The sequence below is a fragment of the Urocampus carinirostris genome, chromosome 15 (genome assembly GCF_059441175.1).
Source record: "Urocampus carinirostris isolate Australia breed hairy pipefish chromosome 15, RoL_Ucar_1.0, whole genome shotgun sequence".
In the NCBI taxonomy this organism is placed as follows: Eukaryota; Metazoa; Chordata; class Actinopteri; order Syngnathiformes; family Syngnathidae; genus Urocampus; species Urocampus carinirostris.
In genome coordinates, this window is record NC_142363.1 from 32740305 (window position 1) to 32763690 (window position 23386).

Here is a 23386-nt window from a genome sequence, read left to right on the forward strand (position 1 = left end):
GGCCGAGTCATTCCTAAGACTTAAAAAGTGGTCAGCGGCGCCCTCTGTTGGCTGCGACTGCATCGGCTCGCTACAACGGGTCAGGTGCAATCGACATTTCGTTCTGTGTACATTGTTACACAGAATGACAATACAAGGAAATTATTATTATTATTATTTAGCATCTTGATTATCCTCAAAACGTTTGGAGGCTGAATCCCTATTGGTGAGCGAGTGTGTGTGTCAATGGGTAAGTGTGAAGCACATTGTAAAGCGCTTTGGGAGGTCTTCATTGACTTGAAAAGCGCTATATAAATGCAGACCATTTACCATTTAGCATCTTGATTATCCTCAAAACGTTTGGAGGTGGAGGCTGATTCCCTATTGGTGTCCGAGTGTGTGTGTGAATGGGTAAGTGTGAAGCACATTGTAAGCTCTTTTGGAGGTCATCATTGACTTGAAAAGCGCTATAAAAATGCAGACCATTTACCATTTAGCATCTTGATTATCCTCAAAACGTTTGGAGGCTGACTCCCTATTGGTGTGCGAGTGTGTGTGTGAATGGGCAAGTGTGAAGCCCATTGTAAAGCTCTTTGGGAGGTCTTCATTGACTTGAAAAGCGCTATATAAATGAAGACCATTTACCATTTAGCATCTTGATTATCCTCAAAACGTTTGGAGGCCGACTCCCTATTGGTGTGTGTGTGTGTGTGTGTGTGTGTGTGTGTGAATGGGTAAGTCTGAAGCACATTGTAAAGCGCTTTGGGAGGTCTTAATTGACTTAAAAAGCGCTATAGAAATGATGACCATTTACCATTTAGCATCTTGATTATCCTCAAAACGTTTGGAGGCCCACTCCCTACTGGTGTGTGAGTGTGTGTGTGAATGGTTAAGGGTGAAGCACATTTTAAAGCTCTTTGGGAGGTCTTCATTGACTTGTAAAGCTCTATATAAATACAGACCATTTACCATTTATTACACAACAAGGTATGAAGAAAACTAGCTAACTTCTAATTACACCTTCAGGAGGTAAGAGGACCACAGAGCAGCTTGAACTTGCTCCCCCACCTCCCTTTGTACCGACGCCCTTACCCACCCCCATCCTCGGACCCCACCCCATTACCCCGCAAGGCATCCGCCGCGCCACAGCCCCCACTGCTTAGCAACAGCCAATAAGCCGTCCCCGGCCGTCCCCTCGGCCAATGGCGAGCCGGGGACCGGCCACACAGGTTGGTCTATAGTTAGTTTGCAGAGGAGTAGGAAGACGAGTTTGATTTTTTTTCCTTTTTTTTTTTTTTGGTGCGATTTTGTCCTGATGACTTAGTTTGAGACGTCTCCCGCAACTGGGGAGGTTTTATTAATAGAAGCTGTCCTCAAAATAACAGAAGTGTGAGGGGAAGTTTTCTAGCACATGTTTTTTGCCTTTTAAATAAGATGACGTCATGTTATTTCATGTAGTCCATTGTGTCCTTGTTTTTGTTGAATTTGTTGTTCTTTAGGAATCGAGTTTATTAGTGTGGTAAAAGCAAATAAACCTGTCACAAGAACTGTGACCTGACCCAAAATTCTGCCGCACACCAACCAGTTTGACCTCGCAACTCAGTAAACACGTCAATCAAGAACAGGCTTACAAAAAACCCTACTAAATAACTCTAATTTGAACACTAGGTTTATGTTCAAACACTAGCTTGAAACGGTGTCTTCTGTTTAAAACTTAAACCTAGCTTTAACCCTAGTTAGTTTAAACCCTAATCAGAATTCCTATTCCCAGTTTCAAACCCCACATTGAGATCAAAACCCTAACTTTAACCCTAGGCTTAGTTTCAAAACCTATTAAGAATTCCTATTCCCAGTTTCAAATCCCACATTGGGACCAAAATTCTAACTTTAACCCTAGGCTTAGTTTTAAAACCTAATCAGAATTCCTATTCCCAGTTTCAAACCCTACATTAAGACCAAAACCCTAACTTTAACCCTAGGTTTTGTTTCAAACCCTAATCAGAATTCCTATTCCCAGTTTTAAACGCTACATTGAGACCAAAACCCTAACTTTAACCCTAGGTTTAGTTTCAAACCCTAATCAGAATTCCTATTCCCAGTTTCAAACCCTACATTGAGACCAAAACCCTAACTTTAACCCTAGGCTTAGTTTAAAGATCTAGTGTGAACCTTCTATCCTTAGTTTGAAACCTTATCTGTAAATTGAGGCTAAACGCATCCTACTTAAAACCCTAGTTCAAACCCTTGGATTCGTTTAAAAGCCTAATATGAAGCCATTTTCCTAATTTACAACTTTAATTGTACCCACTATAACTAGTTTAAAATCCTGTTTGATCAAAAACCTACCCCAAAGCCCAAATTTGAACCATAGTCTCGGTTTAAAAGACTGATTTGGACCCTATTCCCAGTTTCAAATCCTAATTTGAAACACAAGCTTGAGAAGGGACCGCACATGAGGTCATCCCCCTTCCAGAAAAAAGCCAAATTTCTCACTTCTTTGACTTTCTAACAAGTTTAGCCATTTGATAAAGTTAAAACTTATATAAACTCTATGTTGGCAGAATTAAACAAATAAAAACAAGCATTAAGGTAAATACATTTATTAGCATTGTCCGGTGGCCCATCGGGGCCGCCACACTCGCCCCGGCCGAGTCCTTCGGCCACTCTACTCGCCCCCGTGTGTCTAGTTAACTTCTTTCACACAGGAAACAGATAAATACACCGGAAATGCGACTTAAAAATAAAAGAGTACAAGACTGATAAACGTACAAAAGATGCAATTAGATTGATAATTGAAACGTTACTTCATGTGTGTGTGTGTGAAAGATTGTTTTTATATTTAGGAATATAAAAACAAGTTATATTCACACAGTGAATTCTGAGAAATGTTACAACCAAAACGACCAACCTATCACCATTTCAAGCACCGTCACCTGATACTGCGTGTATCAGATATATAAGACCACGCCCGTAGAGGCATGATTTGGTCGAGCGTCACTGGTCCATATAAATGATTTGGCTGAACGATAACCGGCCTCTTTTCTTCTGCCTGATTGGTCTCACATGACCTAAAATGGATGATTGAGAGCTCTACAGTTTTGCCTTAGAAGAAACCTGTTTAGCTTTGGTACCATTCTTAGAATCTAGATTACCGTATTGTCCCTGTATCTTGTTTCAGACTGAACTCGATGTTTCTGTGATAAGCGGTGCAGATAATGGATGGAATCAAGTGTCTATTTTTAAATTAAACTAAATTCCATGTGTTTATTGTCATATGCACAGTAAAGTTGCGAGCGAAAAAGAAAATAGAAACTAAGGAATGGTTGGCATTTCTTGAATCCCAAGACTTTAACCTTCCGAATGATGGAACGATGCATTTGAGTGACATCGTACGGACACCGCATCCGCACGTGTTCTCGACACGTATTTGCGTCTTTGCAAGCTTTGGGAATGTTAAGGGGGTAATAAGTTGGACTGAACTATCTGACTGTTTTGTCCACGTTCCCATTGTAGCGCCTTATAATCCGGTGCGTCTTATGTATGTCAAAAATAGGACCAAAAACTGTTTTTTTTCGGGGTGCGCCCTATAACCCGGTGCGCCTTATAGTGCGGAAAATACGGTATTTCAACTGCCCGGTGTGTCAATGACGATCAAAGCGACGAAAAAGTCCAACTTCCAAGTTGGAAGACGTCCTCCATGCTCTCGCAAAGTTTCCGCAGATTTTACAAGGGCAGGCTTCACTTTGTCAGGTCGGCCGCAGGACTCATCCCGCAGCACTGCAGCACTTTGGGTGGGGCGGACTCACAAAAAAAAAAAGAAAAGAGAAGGTGCGACTCTCCCAGAAGGAGCAAAAACAAGCGCTCCGCCGGACCACGCTGTCTTGTTTTCGCCGCGCTCACTGCTTGGCAACAACCAATAGCGCGCGGGCGTCTCCACCAATGGGCTGCCGGCAGCGTGGCGCCACGCGCTTTGGATTTGAGCACGTGCTAGCGGGCGAGGGATGGAGAGGAGCCCGGCACTGAAAAAAAAAGCACAAGTCGAGTCTGTTTTTCTTTTGCAGAGCGGCTCAAAAAACCACACCCTTGACTCTGCAGTCGCCTCGACTCTCCCGCTTAGACAAAGACGCGGAGATGTTCTTGAAAGATCTCCTCTGAGACCATGAAGAGCGAGGCTGACTGACAGATGATTTTGTTCCCTTTAGAAACTGACAAAACGATGTCATGTGGTGATAAAACGGTGGCTTGTAATCATGTAATAATCATAAGTCCTGCAGTTCTACAGTTTATATGGCTTAAAATGTGTTATGATAAGAGCTAATACATCAGCTAAGTAGCTTACTTCTAAATATGACTTCACAAAATCCAAACCTGAGTAACTTTTTCCAGAACGTAATCTTTGCGTCTTTTATGGACTTTAGGCAAGTTTTGTTTATTTGTACAGCCTTTAATCATAAGAATAGCTGTACAGACATCATAAATATAAAATATAGGTAATAACAGAATGTCCGGGGGATAGTGTCCTGAGGTCGAAATCATACATAAGCTATTGAAAAGAAGTGTTTTTCAAGCCTAGATTTAAACAGTTCCGCTAAGGCTGCAGGTCAAATCTGAAAAAAAAAAACAAACAATGGAGAACACTCACAAACTTTCTGATTTCTTCTTGGCTCTTGGGATCACTAGTAGACTGGCATTTTCGTTATACTGCAGTAAGTAAAACGAGTATAAAAGCAGAGTTCCATATACATTTTTCTGAAGCCGAGAGAAAGTTTTTCCAATTTAAAATATTTTTCTATAAAAGCGAAATATTGAAAAAAAATTTGGGTAAATTGAGAAGTATCCTTAAAATTTAACTTATTTTAAAAAAGTCTTCCTAAAAAGATCAAAATCGCAATTTATTTGGTTCATTTAAGTATTAATTTTCTTATTTTAGTAAATTGTAATTTTTTAATGTAACGCATTGATATTTTAAATAAATAACAAACCTATTTGTTTACATAAATACTTTTCCTATTTTGGTGCATTGTATTTTGAGAAATTAAAATATCTATATTATGGTATATTTTGTCAAAATAATACATATTTATGTTGATTATTCCTTTTTTTGGTATGGTATTTTTAGGGGGCCGTCGGATCGTTAAGTCACGTTTATTTGTATAGCCCTTAATCACAAGGCGTCTCAAAGGGTTCAAAGGAAAGAAAGACAGGACAGGAGAAAGGAAAAAAAACAGGACGAAAGGAAGAGAGAGAAAAGACAGGAGGAAAGAAGGAGAGACAGAAATGACAAAAAGAAGAGAGGAAAAAAGAAAGGACAAAAGGAATAGAGAAAGAAAAAAAAGAAGAGAGAAAGAAAGATCAAAGGAAGAAAGAAAAATCAAAGGAGGGTAGGAATAGAGAAAGAAGGAAGAGATACAGAGAGGAAGAAGGAATGAAGAGGAAAAAATAATAGAGAAAGAGAGAAACCAATGAAGGGACGAAAGAAGCAATGAAGGAATAGAGAAGGAAGGAAGCAAAAGAAGGATAAAGGATTAGAGAAAAGAGATAAAAGAGGAGAGTGAAAAGAGCGAGAGTGAAAGAAGGAAAAAAGAGCAATGACAAAAAAGAGCAAGAGGGAAAGAAAGAATATGAGCAAGAGAGAAAGAAAGAAAGAGAGAAAAAAGAGAAAGAAAGAAAATGAGCAAGAGATAATAGAAAGAAGGACAGAAAGACAGACCATTTTAAAACTCTTACTGTGTACCGTCTTTCTTTGCAAATATCCCTTGTTTTAATGCGGGCACGTGCGGCTTATAGTCAGGTGTGGCCTATGTATGTACACAATGTTTTTCCTCTAAAATGTACTGGGTGCGCCTTATAATCAGACGCGCCTTATAGTCCCAATTTCAGGGTAACTTTGTGTGTGTGTGTGTGTGTGTGTAAAAGAAACGAGAACCTCCTCCTCCACGTTAGGGAAAGAGAGTTGTAGAACAACTTCCCATTCTTGTTTGAAATCTTCGTGGTCCTGCTGCTAAAATCGGGGCGCGGCCGCCCGATCAGCGCCTCCAGAACTTTCACCCCACCACGTGTTCCCCACGCGCTCGTATTTTTGTTGCTCCTCGATCCGTCGCATGGTTACAAGCCTCCCCGCGCCGCCATTGGCCGGGCCCGGCGCCTCGCCGCCCTCCCATTGGCCGCGGCGCCGGGGAACAACACAGGCCTATTGGCCGCGCACCGGCGTACGCTCGCGCCGGATTGGCCGACGCGTCTCTCCTCGGAGACCGGGCGTATGTAAACACGCCGCTTGTTTCTTTCAACGGAGTGTGTTTACAGCTCCCGCGAGCGAGGCTCGTCTCCGAGGAGCTGCCGAGGCGACGATAATTGCCCCTCGGCCGCGACTGGAGAAGCGCTCGCCGTCGTTATAATACGGCGTTACGCTAACAAAGGGGCTAACGAGACGGCGTTTGGCACCCCCTAGCCCCCCACCCCCTCAATCTGTCTTCTTCCGTCTCTTCTCCGTCGCCGGGGGGCGCTAGCTCAAATGCTCGGACCTGGATAAATATTCATCAATGTCAACGTTGTCCATAAAACAGAGTGTCGACTGTATTTATTCAAGTGTGACGCGTATTCCCGAAATGGTTTCTCCATCGGAAAACTTGGCGAACCGCGATCACAAAGCATAGGGTGCAACAGGAACCGAACCCGGGTTGCGGCAATGGGAGTGCGTGGTCACATCTTTCTTTCATTCCAGGAGGAAATGGTGAAAGCGAGATACTTACTGGGCAGCACTGCAGCGCAGTGGTTAGTGCGTGTGCGGCACAGTTCTGAGGTCATGAGATCGAACCTCCGGTGTGGAGTTTGTATGTTCTCCCCGTGCTTGCTCGGGTTTCCTCTGGGCACTCCAAAAACATGTATGTCAGGTTAATTGACCGGGCCAAATTGTCCCCGGGTGTGAATGAGCGATCGAATTGTCTGTCCCTGTGTGCCCTGCGATTGGCTGGCAACCGGTTCAGGGTGTCCCCTTCCCACTGCCCGAAGACAGCTGGGATGGGCTCCGGCACCCCCGCGACCCTACTGAGGATAAGCGGTGCAGATGATGGATGGATGGATGGAAGATGCATACTTTTTCAAATGTACGGTAATCCGAAACCCCAACCCCTCCCAAAAAGAAGAGTCAATCCGAGTGCGTCTAAGATGTGGCGTACGAGCAGCTAGCATGAGCCGCAATGATGATTTCAGCCAGGAGATGGCATCGGCAAGTAGAATATTTTGAAGTTAGGGACACAACTTTCAAGTACAAAAGGTATTCCTTTAAAATCATTTTCCAGGGCAGACAACTCTGAAAAGTTGCCATTGTTTTAAAGTATTAAGGATTGATAATCAGAATATAATTACAATGTACGTTTACGTTTTGTAGCGTCATACATTTTGTTAGCTTCTTTTAAATCTTTCTTATGGGGCTGAGGTTTTGGCTTGATTCTTAACTACTTATCCATTGTTCTTGTATTCTCTGTGCGTCTACTTTGGAAAATGCACGACCTTTTAACGCTCGGGAAAGTCCGGAAGCAGGAAGTTATTCAATGCAGGCTTCTGATTGGCTGCCGAGTATTTAGTTATTTTATTAATATTTCAGACACTGCTATTGGTATCAGACTACTGTATTTTCTAGACTATTGCGCGCACCTAATACAATAAATAAGGATGCCTTCAAAATGGAAAATCTGGTCAGTAAAATTGGGAATGCAGTTACAAAGGAATGTTATTACATATGGAAACTATTTCTGAAATAATCAATTAATTTGACTGGAGGAAGCACATTTCCTAATGTTTATATTCTACGATTTTTTTTCTCTTTTTCTTTTTAGCTTTTAGATTAGTTTGAATATAAATGAAGACCATTTACCATTTACCAATTTCATGCACCTTATAGTCAGTCCAGTGCACCATATACATGGACAATATTTCGCCAAAGATTATATAAAGTTGTACGCCATCACCCGTTGTGCCCCATACCCATGAATTACGGTACTCAAGATTTGGGTACGGGTGTATCCCTGGGGAAAAAGCGTATCTAATAAACCCTAGTCGCAAAAAGAGAACAAAAAAGTTAAAAATGTAAGATTACAAACTGATGTTATGCTAACAGCTAATCGCTCAACCCTCCACTTAAGCGTGCTTTTTATGTTCTCTTTATCACAAGCAAAACTTTCTTCTGGTAAATATCCAAATTTTGTTTTCAATAAAAACGCCAAATATCCATGACAATCAGTCATCTCTCGTAGGAGAAAGCATTTGATTTAGGACCCGGCAAAACGTCCTTCTTGTGAATATACAAATTCCGATTGAACGAAAAATCAAATGTCTATTTCAACAATCGTCTCGTATCGCGTCGAGCGTTTGATTTATGACTTCGGCTTTTATCAGCGCGCTTGTAAACAATACAAGGCTTTGATTTATGACCCATCATTGTGCTGCTCATTCAATCCGTTAGCATTGGGGTGTCAAACTCATTTGAGTTCAGGGGCCACATGGTAGGAAAAAAACATGCTCACAGGGGCCGGACTAGTTAATTAAAGAGAAAGAGAGAGATGGAAAAAGGGAGGGAGAGAGAACGAAAAAAAGCAAGAAAGAGAACAAAATAAAGATACAAATAACAAGAGAGAGAGAAAAAGAGTGAAAGAAAAATAAAAACGGGAAGAGAGAAAATGAGAGAAAAGTGGAACGAGAGAATGTACACATATAGGGAGAAAAAAAGACATAGAAGAGATGGATAGAAGATAATGAGAGAGAGACAGAGAAAAGAGAAAGGAGAAGGATGAATAATCAAAGAACAAGAGATATGGAATAAGGGCTTGAGAGCTTAATCGAGTGAATGAGAGAAAACAAGAGAGAAATAATGAGAACCAGAAAAAAAAGATAAAGATATAGAGGAAAAATGAGAGAGAGAGAGAGAGAGAGAGAGGTTGAGGAAAGACAAAGAACAAGACAGAGAAAAAGAGTGAACGAAAAATAGAAAGGGGGAAGGGAGAGAATACAAGAGAAAAGTAGAACGAGAGAAAATACATATGTATAGAGAAAAAATACATAGAAGAGATGGATAGAAGATAGTGAGAGAGAGACAGAAAGGGAGAAAGACAAATAAGTAAACAACAAGAGATATGGAATGAGGGCCAGAGAGCTTAATAGTGTGAATGAGTGAAAACAAGAGAGAAAAGGTAAAACCAGAGAAAACAGACAGAGGTAGAGAAAGATAGAGAAAAATGACAGAAGATGAGAGAGAGAGAGAGAGAGAGAGAGAGAGGCAGAGTGTAAGAGAAGAGAGAGTAAGAAAAAAGAGAGGTAAGGGTAAGAGCAGAGAGAAGGAGTCAGAAAAAAAGAGAGGGTACGGGTAAAAGAAGAGAGAGAGGGGGTAAGAGAAGAGAGAGAGAGGGTAAGAGAAGAGAGAGAGGGGGTAAGAGAGGGAGAGGGTAAGAGAAGAAAGGGTAAGGGTAAGAGAAGAGAGAGAGGGAAAGAGTAAGAGAAAGATAGAGGAAAAAAAGAGGGAAAGAAAGAGTAGGAGAAAAATAGAGGAAAAAGAGAGGGAAAGAAAGAAGGAGTAAGGGAAAGATAGAGAAAAAATAGAGGGAAAGAAAGAAAGTAAGAGAAAGACATAAAATGGCAAGAGAGACAAACGGAGAAGGAGAAAAAGGAGAGTGAACTGGTGAGAGAATCCGTAAAAACAGTCGAGATAGTGAAAGAGTAAGAGAGAGGGATAAAGAAAGCAGTACATAGATTGAGGGAGAAAAAAACGACCGTCAAAGAGAGAGAAAGAGAGGGAAAAATACAGTTCCAGTTGTTTATGAGGGGCTTCTGGCTTGGCGCTTCTCTTAGCATTGACTTGTGGTCCGGATTCAATCTGTCGTCGGGCCAGATCCGGCCCTCGGGCCATATGTTTAGAATGATGCTACAATGCCCGTCCCCCCTCTCGCCTCACGCTCCCTTTATCAGCACTCAGCAGTCTCGGCAAGCTTCTGATCTCGACTTGTACTCTTTGACTTTTTCCTTCTCGGCAAGACTGGAAAGGGGCGGGGCCTCGAACCCACTGCTTAGCAACAGCCCATTCGCTTGATTTTGGAAGGGCCCCGCAGCCAATGGGAAGCTTTCTTTTATTGGCAGCCAGGAGACGCAAAAAACAATGTTTTTCTTAGCACGCCTGATCATGCCAGGGGCATTTTTTTTTTAGCGGGGAGGCGGCGAACATCTTCTCTTTGATGGTTTATTACCCTCTTTGCATTTTTGGGTGTTGTTGCAAAAAAGTGTAAATGGTTCTAATTAGCGATCGTTTTTTCAGGGCCGATACTGATTTTTAGTATTCAGGAGAGGCCGACAACTGAGATGTGGAGCGAATATTCATCAGCTTAAAAGTTGGCATAAGATTTTTTAATGCCGAAAAGAGTATTTCTTAGAATTTTCAATAAAACTTAAATAGCGCTCTGAAACCTTTTATAGTCGATACAATCGAATTTCAACTCATCAAACATGACTGTTCTTTCACTAAAACCCCAAAAGACTTGCAAATTTAACTGATTTACAAACTGATGTTATGCTAACAGCTAATCACTCAGCCTTCCACTGAAGCGTGCTTTTTATGCTCCTTTAAGCACAAACCCCTTGATTGACTTATGTTATGATAAGAGCTAATATATCAGTCCCTTAATCACACACACGCTTTTTTACTACAGACATTTTGAATCTCAGTGTTACGAGCGGTGTTGAATCTCAGGTATGTTGGAATGAGTTAGCAGAGCAGAGCTGCCTTTCGAACATTATTCTTCATGATTCAGTGTCTCCGCCCCGGTTTGCTTCTCCAATCAAGTCAAGTCAAGTTATGTTTATTTATTTGGTCCTTAATCACAAAGTCTTAAAAGCTGCACTGATAAAAAACTATTGCAAACTACAGACTATTATGACACCATCCCCTGATCCAAAAACTACATGAGGGCAAGGAAAAAACAAAAAAAAACCTTGTCAATTCATGTTTATTTGTGACGCCCTTAATCACAAGGAATCTCAAAGGGCTGCACAGACCACAGATTATTGCAAACCACAGACTATTATGAAACCATCCCCTGATCTAACACCTTCATGAGGGGAAGGAAAAACTTAAAAACCTCACGTCAAGTCAAGTCATGTTTATTTGTGACGCCCTTAATCCCGAAGAATCTCAAAGGGCTGCACAGACCACAGATTATTGCAAACCACAGACTATTATGACACCATCCCCTGATCTTAAACCTGCATGAGGGCAAGGAACAACTCAAAAACCTCAACATGAGGAAAATTACTAAACCTTGAGAAGGGACCACACATGAGGCCATCCCCCTTCCAGGATGTCATAATAAGCAGAAATTGCTAAAATTAAATTTAGGCCACTCATAAGATATAGAATACGAGTGTTACCTGCACAGCAATGGAAACTGATTTTATACTTGCGAATTATTTCACCTAACGGAAGCATATAAATGCTGAAAAGAAGGGGATCAAGTACTGAGCCCTGCGGAACACCACAGGTAACCAGGCTGGAATCAGAAGCCACGGCTGGGTAGCGTCGCGTGAGATACAGGAGCAGGATAGAGAGAGAGGTTTGGCTGTATCTTAGCCTGAATAATTCCCAAACATCGGCGCCATCGATTGGTAATCGATCTACCTCTTATTGTAATAATAAATTCTTCATGATAAATTCTCGAAAGACCGCCGTGCAAAAAAACAGAGGGAACATCCTCTCATTGATCGAGATTAATCCCGGTTTTAGTCTTCTCAGGCCGACACATCCTCCGACACACCCGCACCCCCTCCTCCTGATCAATGACAGATTATTTCCGATCAATCCCGGCTTCTTAGAACGATGGTGCACTCCCTTGATTAAGAAGCATGTTTTCCCTGCAGGAAACACACTCGAAATGGACTACTCAGCTCATTTTTGGAGACGCTTTTTCGAATAAATCGAAGAAAAGGCAGTATGGGGAAAAAGATATATATTGATTTTCTATCCAAGTAGTTAAGTACAAACTAATATAATGCAAAGCTTTAATATTATTTATATTTAATATATTCGGAATATAATATGTGTATATTATACAATAATATATGAAGGGGGATGATCATTTGCTTGGAAACTCAGGTAATCAAATAGTTTTATTCCCCAAAATAAATCAAATTGCTGTACAATCCAAAACCTCCAATGATAATATATGGGGAAGGATTTGATAGCTCTGGAAAAAGACTGTCTCTCGGTCTCGGATGTTCCTGGACTGGGAACTGTGGCGATGCAACATCAATTACAGCCTGGTCATCCTGGAAGGGGGATTACCTCATGTGCTGTCCCTAATCAAGGTTTCTTCATTTTCCTCATGTTAAGGTTTTTGAGTTTTTCCTTGCCCTCATGTAGGTTTTAGATCAGGGGATGGTTTAATCATCATATGTGGTCTGTGCAGCCCTTTGAGACTCCTTGTGATTAAGGGCGTCACAAATAAACATGACTTGAGGTTTTTGAGTTTTCCCTTGCCCTCATGTAGGTTTTAGATCAGGGGATGGTGGAATAATAGTCTGTAGTTTGCAGTAATCTGTGGTCTGTGCAGCTCTTTGAGACTCTTTGTGATTAAGCGTGTCACAAAATTTGACTTGACTTGGGGTTTTTGAGTTTTCCCTTGCCCTCATGCAGATTTAGATCAGTGGATGGTGTCGTAAAAGTCTGTGCTTTGCAATAGTTTGGTCTGTGAAGCCCTTTGAGACTCCTTGTGATAAAGGGCTTCACAAGTAAACATGACTTGCCTTGAGGTTTTTCAGTTTTCCCTTGCCCTCATGTGGGTTTCAGATCAGGGGATGGTGTCATAATACTCTGTGGTTTGCAATAATCTGTGGTCTGTGCAGCCCTTTGAGACTCCTTGGGATTAAGGGCTCAAACAAATAAACATGACATTGAATTAATGAAAATCCCCAAATCGATCATTTGTCAATTATGCATCAATAAATACTGTCCAGAATTAGGGATTTTTATAAAACACACACAAAATTTCCCAATGTCTTCCCATAATAAGTTTAATATGTTCTATTCAACAGGAAATAATCTTTTGTTATTAAAGGCACAAAAACATATGAATTTTACTTACTAAAATTCAGAGAATTACAACGATTAAATATCGCCCCCAAATGTCTGTTATCGACATCCTCTTAATACGAATAATCGGTATCTGCACATATCGGTCTACTGCGAACCAAAATCCCTGACTCTGTTTGAGCTTAAAATCTTGATGGGTTATTTTGTCCTTTGATAATAGACATCCCCACCGAAATGGAACCTAATCATTTATAGATTCCTCCCTAAAAACTCAGTCGGACTCTTTAATTATCCCGATTGATGCCTTATTCGATGGCTGACCCCGTCCCCGGGAACGTTAACGACAATGCCTTCGCCGATCGATAGTCGCTTCCTGCGGCTAATTTGACAGTCGGTGGTTTAGCAAAGGGCAGAGCGGCTGGGGTCCCGAATCCGGAGTAGGGTGTTTATCAGATGGCCCGTAAAAAGTCGCTTAAATGCGCACTGATGGCTTACCATCTGCACTGTTGCTATGTCCTGGCCGCCGACAGGGAAGCAGTTCCCGTGAAACTTCTGTTACCAGGTAGAGAGCAGTAAAGGAGAAAATACGATCTATCCCATAAATTGAGTTGTGAACAAAAAATAATTGTTTTTTTTCCGGACGATAAATTGCACTGGATTACAAGGCACAGCCTCAAACTATTCCTTTGTTGTTTCATATATAAGGCGCACCAAGCTATGAAGTGCACTGGATTATAAGGCACAGCCTCAAAATATTCATTTGCCTGTTATTTATTTCATATGTAAAGCGAACCGGGCTGTAAAGTGCTCTGGATTATTAGGCACAGCCTCAAAATATTCCTTTTTCTGTTATTTATTTCATATATAAGGCGCACCGGGCTATAAAGTGCACTGGATTTTAAGGCAAGGCCTCACAATATTTCTTTGTCTGTTATTTATTTCATATATAAGGCGCACCAGGCTATAAAGTGCACTGGATTATGAGGCACTGCCTCAAAATATTCCTTTGCATGTTGTTTGCTTCATATACAAGGCGCACCAGACTATAAAGTGCGCAGGATTATAAGGCACAGCCTCAAACTATTCCTTTGTGTGTTGTTTGTTTCATTTATAAGGCGCACCAGGCTATAAAGTGCACTGGATTATGAGGCACACCCTTTAAATATCCCATATTTATTTGATATATAAGGCGCACTGGGGTATAAAGTGCACTGGAATATAAGGCACAGCCTCAAACTATTCCTTTGTCTGTTATTTATTTCATATATAAGGCGCACCGGGCTATAAAGTGCACTGGATTTTTAGGCAAGGCCTCACAATATTTCTTTGGCTGTTATTTATTTCATATATAAGGCGCACCAGGCTATAAAGTGCACTGGATTATGAGGCACTGCCTCAAAATATTCCTTTGCATGTTGTTTGCTTCATATACAAGGCGCACCAGACTTAAAGTGCACAGGATTATAAGGCACAGCCTCAAACTATTCCTTTGTGTGTTGTTTGTTTCATATATAAGGCGCACCAGGCTATAAAGTGCACTGGATTATGAGGCACACCCTTTAAATATCCCTTATTTATTTGATATATAAGGGGCACTGGGGTATAAAGTGCACTGGAATATAAGGCACAGCCTCAAACTATTCCTTTGTGTATTGGTTGTTTCATTTATAAGGCGCACCGGGCCCGGTATAGATTCTAGCTCCTGTTCAGTTGTTTTGCAAAATAAAAGGGACAGTGTGTCCTTTTGGACCACTCGATGTCGCTGTATTGTCTCGTGCAACGGAAAACGAGTGCTAAAAAGCACAGGGAAGAAATGAAACTGCGATACTCAAAGTGACCCTAAATCACCATTTTTCTTAGTTTTTTTGCCTAGCCTTTCGTGACGTTATTGCTTTTTCGGGGACCTGTAGCAGCAAGATGGCAGACAAATATGTTCATGTTATGTAAAATTGATACAAATATCTCGACCCACGAGATTTTTAAAAATGAATCAATCAAGTGTTTCACCGGGAATATATTTTGGGAGTTTTCGGGTATTACTTACAAAATGGCTATTACAATATAATTTTTTTTTCGTCAGACGGAACTTAATGTACCCTTGGTATTGGTGTTTGGTCTCAGTACAGGGAAAAAAATCATTTTTAAGGTATCAGTACTTGAAATTGTAGCTGTCTGCTTTGTTCTAGTGACCATATAACAACCTAAAATTGAATCTAGAGAAAAATACATTGGGAAATAAAGTGATCAGTTTCAAATAGGATTTTTTATGTGTATTTGAGGAAACGCAATGTAATGTACCATTGATATTTGGTGTCAGTATCGATGACAGTATCGGTCTGAGAAACTGGCACCACTCAATTTAACGCAGGGGTAAAATTTGTGAATGGTCATCGAACCTGAGGTCCTTCATTTCGGTGAAGGTTCTGATCGAAGGAATTTGGGTTTCAAAGACGTGTGGTCGGACTTTGTGCGCAGGTCCCTGGTGATCATCAGCACCCTGGATGGGCGCATCTCGGCTCTGGACCCTCACAACCATGGCCGCAAGCAGTGGGACCTGGATGTTGGCTCGGGTTGCCTGGTGTCCTCCAGTCTCAGCAAACCTGAGGTACAAACCACTCATGATATCAACCGTTATTCTCTTTTTTTCTTTTTGCAGTTTTAAGTTTAGATTCTTTCGAGTAACATTAAAGATCGGCACTATTCGTGCCTGTGAGTGGTTCACGTTGTCTTTATCGTAGATAAAACATTGGTCATTTTCCAACTGTATGGACCAAAATTGAGGAATCTATACCCTGGTCATATCCCTTGAGAGGGGTGACCGACAGCAAGACAACACATACAAAAATAAAGAAAATAAAAGAAAATAAAAAGGGAAAAAGTAGCAAAAACACACACAAACATTTTTGGACCATGGCCAACCCAAATGCCAAAACACCCAAACAAGTTAAGCACCTCGGCACCCAAGTCGGTCATGCTTTTGTCCCTCCAGATGAAACAGGACACAAGAAAGCGGCTATGTCACAACACACTCTTCTGTTCAACAGCAGGGCCCGACAGCTTTCACTGGTTTACCCCCGCCGCATCATACAGGTGCCCTGCCCATCCCTTAAACACGTCCAAAAATCCCACTATCCTTTTACAACACCTCTCCACTCATCCTTATCACCAACAAGAGCTCTAGCTTCCACTATATTTTGACCTCTTTCCTGCAGTGCACCCCTAACATCATGCATTCACGTCAATTGCGGCCTTCCTCTTGGTCTCCTTCCATTGACTTCTGCTCTGTAGATCCTCTTCAACATTCGCTCCTCATCCATCCTCTCCATGTGCCCAAACCATCCTAGTACTCTCTTATCCACACGCTTGCTCAGTTCCACTACTACTCCAGTTCTGTCCCTCACAATTTCATTTCTCAATCTATCCAATCTTGTCACTCCTAACATACCCCTCAAACACTTCATGAAATGAAATGATCTGCATTTATATAGCACTTTTCAAGTCAATGAAAGCTTCCCAAAGCGCTTTACAATGTGCTTCACATTTACCCATTCACACACACTCACACACCAATAGCGGCCGTGCAGCCATGCAAGGCGCCAACCTGCTTATTGGGGGCATTAGGGGTTCAGTGTCTTACCCAAGGACACTTTGACATGTAACACCTGGGAGCCGGGATTCGAACCTGCGATCTCTTGATCCCAAGACGAGCGCTATACCTCCTGAGCTAATCATCTAAAAAACATATGATTTCCTTCTCAAATCTGCGTTCAGGCTCCAAGTCTCTGCACCATACAATACAGTCGGCACAATCACACTCTCATACAGTCCCCTCTTAACAACCATACTCATACTCTTGTTACTCATCACTCTCCTCAGAGCATCCAAAACCTTGCTTTCTTGATTGACTCTGTGCAATACACTCCATTCCAACAACTGCAGCCACATCACAACCTAAGTACCTAAAGCTTTCAACTTGTTAAATGTTATTTACCGTCGCAAGAGTACTTACAGTATCGTATTGCTAAAAGAGTCACGTGAGCCTATTGTATCAACACCTTGCCACCAGTGTTCCCTCTAAGCTGCGCGCGTGCGCAATTGCGCACTGCTCGCACATTCTCAGCGCACAAGAAAATCGAGCCAGCGCACAAAAATCAGGGCTCAAAATTGCTAATTAATAAGCCAATTAAGTCAAAGTTAGAGTGCATGAAGGTCAAAATACACGGGTTCCCCTGACGTTGTGTCCTAAATGCGGTATTTTGAAGTCGAGTCAAAGTAGAACGAAGTTGATTAAAGTTAGTAGAGTTTGTCGGGGAACCGGCTTCTTCGGCTCGGCTCACTAAAAGGAACCGGCTCTTTCGGGTCCTAAACGGCTCTTCGGGTTGTTTTTTTGCTTCTTTCATCCCAACATGACCAAATATGATGTAAAATTATGCACAAAATGACTGGGGGAATAGAACCAAAAAAGAAAAAAAATACCAAACTGAAAAAGTAGTGAAAAGCTGAGAAAAAAAAAGAAACAAAAGGAAGAGAAAAAAGAAGGAAAAATTTTAGAAAAAAGCCAGAAAAAAAGAAAAGAAAGAAATATAGGAAAAAAATAAATAGAGAACAAAAAGAAAAACGTAACAGCTCGGGAAAAATAAACACAATGAGATTTTTTTTTTTAGAGGAATTTTTAAAAAAAACAAGGAAAAAGAAGAAAAAGTTTGTGTTGCATTCAAATAATTTCCAATCTTGTTGCCAGCATTGTACTTCCAGTAAAAAATGTGATTAAGTACAGTTCTGTATCTTACAACCGACTCAATAAGCCCCCAAAATGTTAATATTATGCGACAAAATATATCAGGAAATAAAAAGAAATGGATATCTTGTAAGGATTGTAAGAACAAACGAGGTTTGTAGGCCGTACAACCTTTGCAGTAGTACATGAGTCAATTCATTCATAAGAGAAAAATCATTTTGCATTGCCGGAAACTCAGCAAAATGTAACGTGATGTCAAGTTTTGGACATGTTTGATAATGACTTAGATGCCACACTTGGGATTGCGGTTGCTCACTGTTGTTTCAAGCGTTGCTCACCGACTTTGTGTGAACGCTCAGACCCGTAAGGAAAATGACAGGGAACATTGCTTCGGCACTACCATCCTGAATTCTTCATTAACCCAAGTTAACACTAACAAAATATCAAAAACGTGAAATGGTTTCAGCCACTGTAAAAGATTTATTGTTTTCATCAAAACAGCTTTGAAGCACATCAGATGTTTGCTTTCAACATTGGAAAAAACAACAACAGGCCTTGCTGTTCTCTTTTTCCAACTGGAGGTCAAGGATGCTTCGTTTTCTCCAAGGAACCTCCTCCCCCCATCCCCTAGGGGCGCCCTTCCTTTTAAAAGCAGGGGCTGAACTCGCTGCACTTTGAATCGGCGTCGGCGTTGCTTACATCCCTGACATGTAAACACGCCGAGAATGCCAAGTGAGACCCTCCACCGCCCCCCCCTCACAGTTGTACTCGGAGAGGCGTTTTGGCCCGCAGGATAATCCGCTTTTGTCACTCGCCGATGTTTACACACAGAGACGCAGCCCCGCTTTGGAACCCAAGCGCTAACACGGCAGCTTAAACCGCCCACTCCGCAGCAGCCAGACGGCGCTCGCTTCTCGTGTGAACCCGGCGTCGTAATTACCAGGGTTGGGTAGGGTTACTTGAACTGGATTACTTTCAATTACTTTTGGATTACTCCAATACCAAATATGCTAATAAAAGACAAAAGAAACTCAATATCTATATTGATAAATAGATGTCTAGATAGTTTATTCATCCCCGTAGGGAAATTCACACTTCACAGTCTACCCTGTTGATTATTAACAGATTAACATGATGCCCTAGGGGTGCTTGTAGCAGAGTGGATGACGTCACACGCTAGTCCTAAAGTTCGACATCCCTGCGGCAGATAAAAATCTTTTCTTTGTGTCCAGGGATACACCACCTCGTGTTAGCAAGTCCGCCTCCTCTCCGATTCCCGCAGGATTCCGTGTCTCTGTATAGCGGCGCTGAAGCCGGATAGCTCCGGGTAGCTGGGTGGCTACACGTTAGCGTCCGGGGTGCTAAACGTGAGCCACGTTTCCGCAAAACACAGCAACTGCGCTCCCTGTGCACTTCGATGTTTTCCACCAGCACTCGTCGGTCTTATTTGGTAGTGAGTTCACATTTACCATGATTCCGGATGGTACCGAAGACTTATAACGCCGCTAGCCGCTTAGCTAGCTCCGGCTCTTCTTCCACAATAGGCCCCTTCATCACGCCGGCACGAGAATTCTTCAAGGCAAGGAGTTGATTCCTTGAATAAACGCATTTTTGTGCGCTAAAACCCATGCCCATAGGATAGAAGTAATCCATAGTGTAGTTGTCAAAACGGGAAGAAAAAACACCGAAGATAGGAGCAGACAATAAAACAAAAAAATCACAAAAAGTGAGAGATATCAGGGGAGCTGCTGGAAAGGCAGCCGCTCGGTGGCGGCGCCGCTTTGATCTTTATGAATAAAATGACTCCATTTTGTGCAGGCTTGGGGAGTAACGAAATACATGGAACGGCAAAAATGATGTTGGCAAGCTGTTTGGATTTATTTTCATTTTGTTTTTGTCGCATTTGATGTTAGTTTTGCCAGAGATCAAAGCCAGGAGAGAAAGCTTACCACGTGTTGTGAGTCATCATTTTATTCATATTCAGTTTCTTTTGTCTTTTATTAGCATATTTGGTATTGGAGTCATCCAAAAGTCATTGAAAGTAATCCAGTTAAAGTAACCCTACCCAACCCTGATAGCTATGTATTACTAAACCCTTTTTTTAATAACAAAAATGCAAATAAAATGCATGACATATTACGCCCTGTGTCATTTCTTGCCTGTGATTGGTCCATTGCCACACGTGGATGCCTGTGAGATACCATTGCGGGAAGTTGCTGCCACTTTTTGGGTGTTTTGAAGAACTACTTGATCCAATTTGGTTTAATGGTCGCGGAGTTATGGTCATTTCAGGTTTGGGTAGGGTTACTTTAACTGGATTACTTTCCATTACTTTTGGATTACTCCAATACCAAATATGGTAATAAAAGACCAAAGAAACTAAATATAAATAAAATGACAACATTTTGTGCAGGCTTGGGGAGTAACGGAATACATGGAACGGGTAAAATGATGTTGGCAAGCTGTTTGGATTCATTTTCATTTTGTTTCTGTCGCATTTTATGTTACTTTTGCCGGAGATCAAAGCCAGGAGAGAAAGCTTACCACGTGTTGTGAGTCATCAAAGTATCTATCTATCTATATCTATCTATCTATCTATCATTTGATTCATATTTTGTCTTTTATTAGCATATTTGGTATTGGAGTCATCCAAAAGTCCTTGAAAGTAATCCAGTTAAAGTAACCCTACCCAACCCTGGTAATAACCGACGTCTTTGCGGAGTCGGGGGGCGCGGTCGAGGGGCATGTCGCGTGATAACATCTCCAGAGATGCGTTTCCACCCAGCGCTGGAAGGAGAAATCCCGGTCCCTGGCGGGAAGACGAACCAGCTAATGAAACGTCTGCTTGACACCTTAATATCCATCCATCCATTATCTGCACCACTTATCTTCAGTAGGGTCGCGGGGGTGCTGGAGCCCATCCCAGCAATCTTCAGGCAGTGGGCAGGGGACACCCTGAACTGGTTGCCAACCAGTCGCAGGGCACACAGGGACAGACAATTCGCTCGCTCATTCACTCTTAGGGACAATTTGGACCTGCCAATTAACCTGATAATGCATGTTTTTTGGAATGTGGGAGGAAACACACTCAAGCACGGGGAGAACATGCAAACTCCACACAGGAAGGCTGGTAGCTGGATTTGAACAGAAATACTACAAAAAACTACGACCATTATAATACAAAACAAAAATACTACTAAAGATATACTACTACCAAAACACTATGCCAGGAATAATACAGAAATACTACAACACAAATTTTATGACAAAAATACTACAGAAATAACACAAAAATACGATTAAAGTAATACTTCAATAAAAAAATATTACTACATAAATATTACAAGTGAAATACTACAAAGATTAATGTAACAAAAACACTACTATGGAAATACTAAAAAAAAAATACTTCAGTTATACTACAAAAAATGATAATATTATAACAGTACAAAAATACTATGAAAATACGAAACCATTTTTTTATGTGTTTTCAAGGATTAAATAGAATAAACTTACATTATATTTAGCTGATATCATATTATTTGTCTTATTACTGTATTTGTTATGTTCTATTACTATTTGAATGTGTTTTATAGTTATTTAGGGTTAACTTGGATGCTTTTAGGAGGCTTTGGGACGGATTGATTGGTTTTCAGTGTCTTCTTATGGGGACAATTTGCTCAAGATGGCACTCCGGTTTCCTCCCACGTTCCAAAGACATGCATTTCAGGTGAATTGGCCGGTCCAAATTGTCCCTAGGTGTGAATGAGCGAATGAGTTGTCTGTCCCTGTGTGCCCTGCGATTGGCTGGCAACCAGTTTGAGAGCATGTGAAAGGAAGAAATGGAGAGAGAGAGAGACAGAGACAGAGAGAGCAAGAGAGAGAGTGAGAGCATGTGAAAGGAAGAAATGGAGAGAGAGAGAGACAGAGACAGAGAAAGCAAGAGAGAGCAAGAGAGAGAGTGAGAGCATGTGAAAGGAAGAAATGGAGTGAGAGCATTGAAAGGAAGAAATGGAGTGAAAGGAAGAAATGGAGGGAGAGAGAGAGAGAGAAAGAGAGCAAGAGAGAGAGTGAGAGCATGTGAAAGGAAGAAATGGAGTGAGAGCATTGAAAGGAAGAAATGGAGTGAAAGGAAGAAATGGAGGGAGAGAGAGAGAGAGAGAAAGAGAGCAAGAGAGAGAGTGAGAGAATGTGAAAGGAAGAAATGGAGTGAGAGCATTGAAAGGAAGAAATGGAGAGAGAAAGAGCGAGAGAGAAAGAGCAAGAGTGAGAGCATGTGAAAGAAAGAGAGAGATAGAGAGAGAGAGCACGTGAAAGGAACAAATGGAGTGAGAGCATTGAAAGGAAGAAAGAGAGAGAGAGAGGGGAAAAAGACAAAGAGCAACAAAGGAAGAGAAAAAGAGAGACACTGAGACAGAAAAAGAAAAGGGGTGGAAAAGAAAGCGAGAGAGAGGTAGAGAGAGAGAAAAAAAATACATACAAGTACAGTGTCTTTGTTCGAGGCACCTGGCTTTGGCAACATCAAGTGAACATATTTCAACCTGCAGCTTGTTTTTCTCTTGCGCTTCTCTGGGTGTTGTCTCGCGGGCCGGATTCAATCCATCTGCGGGCCTGATCTGGCCCGCGAGCCGCGTGTTTAACACCTGTACCCTATACGTTCTTTATCTTCCCTCGCCCACATCTTGTCAAATATTTTGTAAAGATTTCCCCAAAAAACGCTCCTGGTCCTTTAATGATAATCTGAGGATGTAAAGCAGGATTTCACGGGCGCTTTAATCCTCTTGATGATGATTTTTAGTCATCTGAGCAATATTTAATTAAAAACCTTCTCTTTTCAAAGCAGTACAAAACACACACAAGCTGTGTACATTCAGAAATTTAACAAACAAATTTGACAATCTAGGAGTAGTTTATTTGTTTTTTTGACATGGGCTTTGAAGATGTTAGCATCAACAGGGTTCGGTTCGTACGGGTGCTTGAAATCCTTAAAAATGCTACAATTTTGATGTTTTGTTTTCAAGGTTTAAAGTGCTTGTAAATGCTTGAAATTGTTTCCATGTTTCTTATGTTAGGTGGTTGAGAAGGGTTTTAAAGTATTTCATGGTTCTAGACAGAGGTCTAAATATAGTGGAGGCGAGAGCTCTTGTTGGTGATAGGAAGGAGTGGAGAGGTGTTGTAAAAGGATAGTGGGATCTTTGGACCCGTATGATGCGGCAGGGGTAAACCAGTGAAAGCTGTCGGGCCCTGCTGTTGAACAGAAGAGTGTGTTGCGTCACCCTGAACCGAGTGACATGATAGGTAGATGGATAGATAGAAAGGAATAGGGCTAGAGATAGAAACAGAGATCTTTTAGGCTCCTTATTAAGGTATTAAACGGAAGTTAGGGTTCTGGAATAGGGTTGAGGCTAGGGTTACAGCTAGAGTTAGGTGTAGGTTTAGGGTTAGGAACTAGGGTTTGAGGTCCATGTTAGAGTTGGAAACTGAATTTAGAGTTCCAAAATAGGTTTAGAGCACGGGTTACACTTGGGTTAGGGTTCGATTAGGTTTGGGCTGCAAATTAGGGTTTTAAAACCATTTTAGGGTTCCAAAATACGGTTGAAAAG

General features: G+C 41.4%; 1 protein-coding gene across 1 annotated transcript in view; it reads left to right on the forward strand.

The window, feature by feature from the left end:
- eif2ak3 (eukaryotic translation initiation factor 2-alpha kinase 3) overlaps positions 1 to 23386 on the forward strand; it is a 71523-nt gene that overhangs the window by 10805 nt on the left and 37332 nt on the right. Inside the window, exon 2 of the mRNA XM_088354477.1 lies at positions 15521 to 15650. Coding sequence (XP_088210603.1) covers positions 15521 to 15650 — 130 coding nt within the window. The remainder of the gene's footprint in view (positions 1 to 15520; positions 15651 to 23386) is intronic.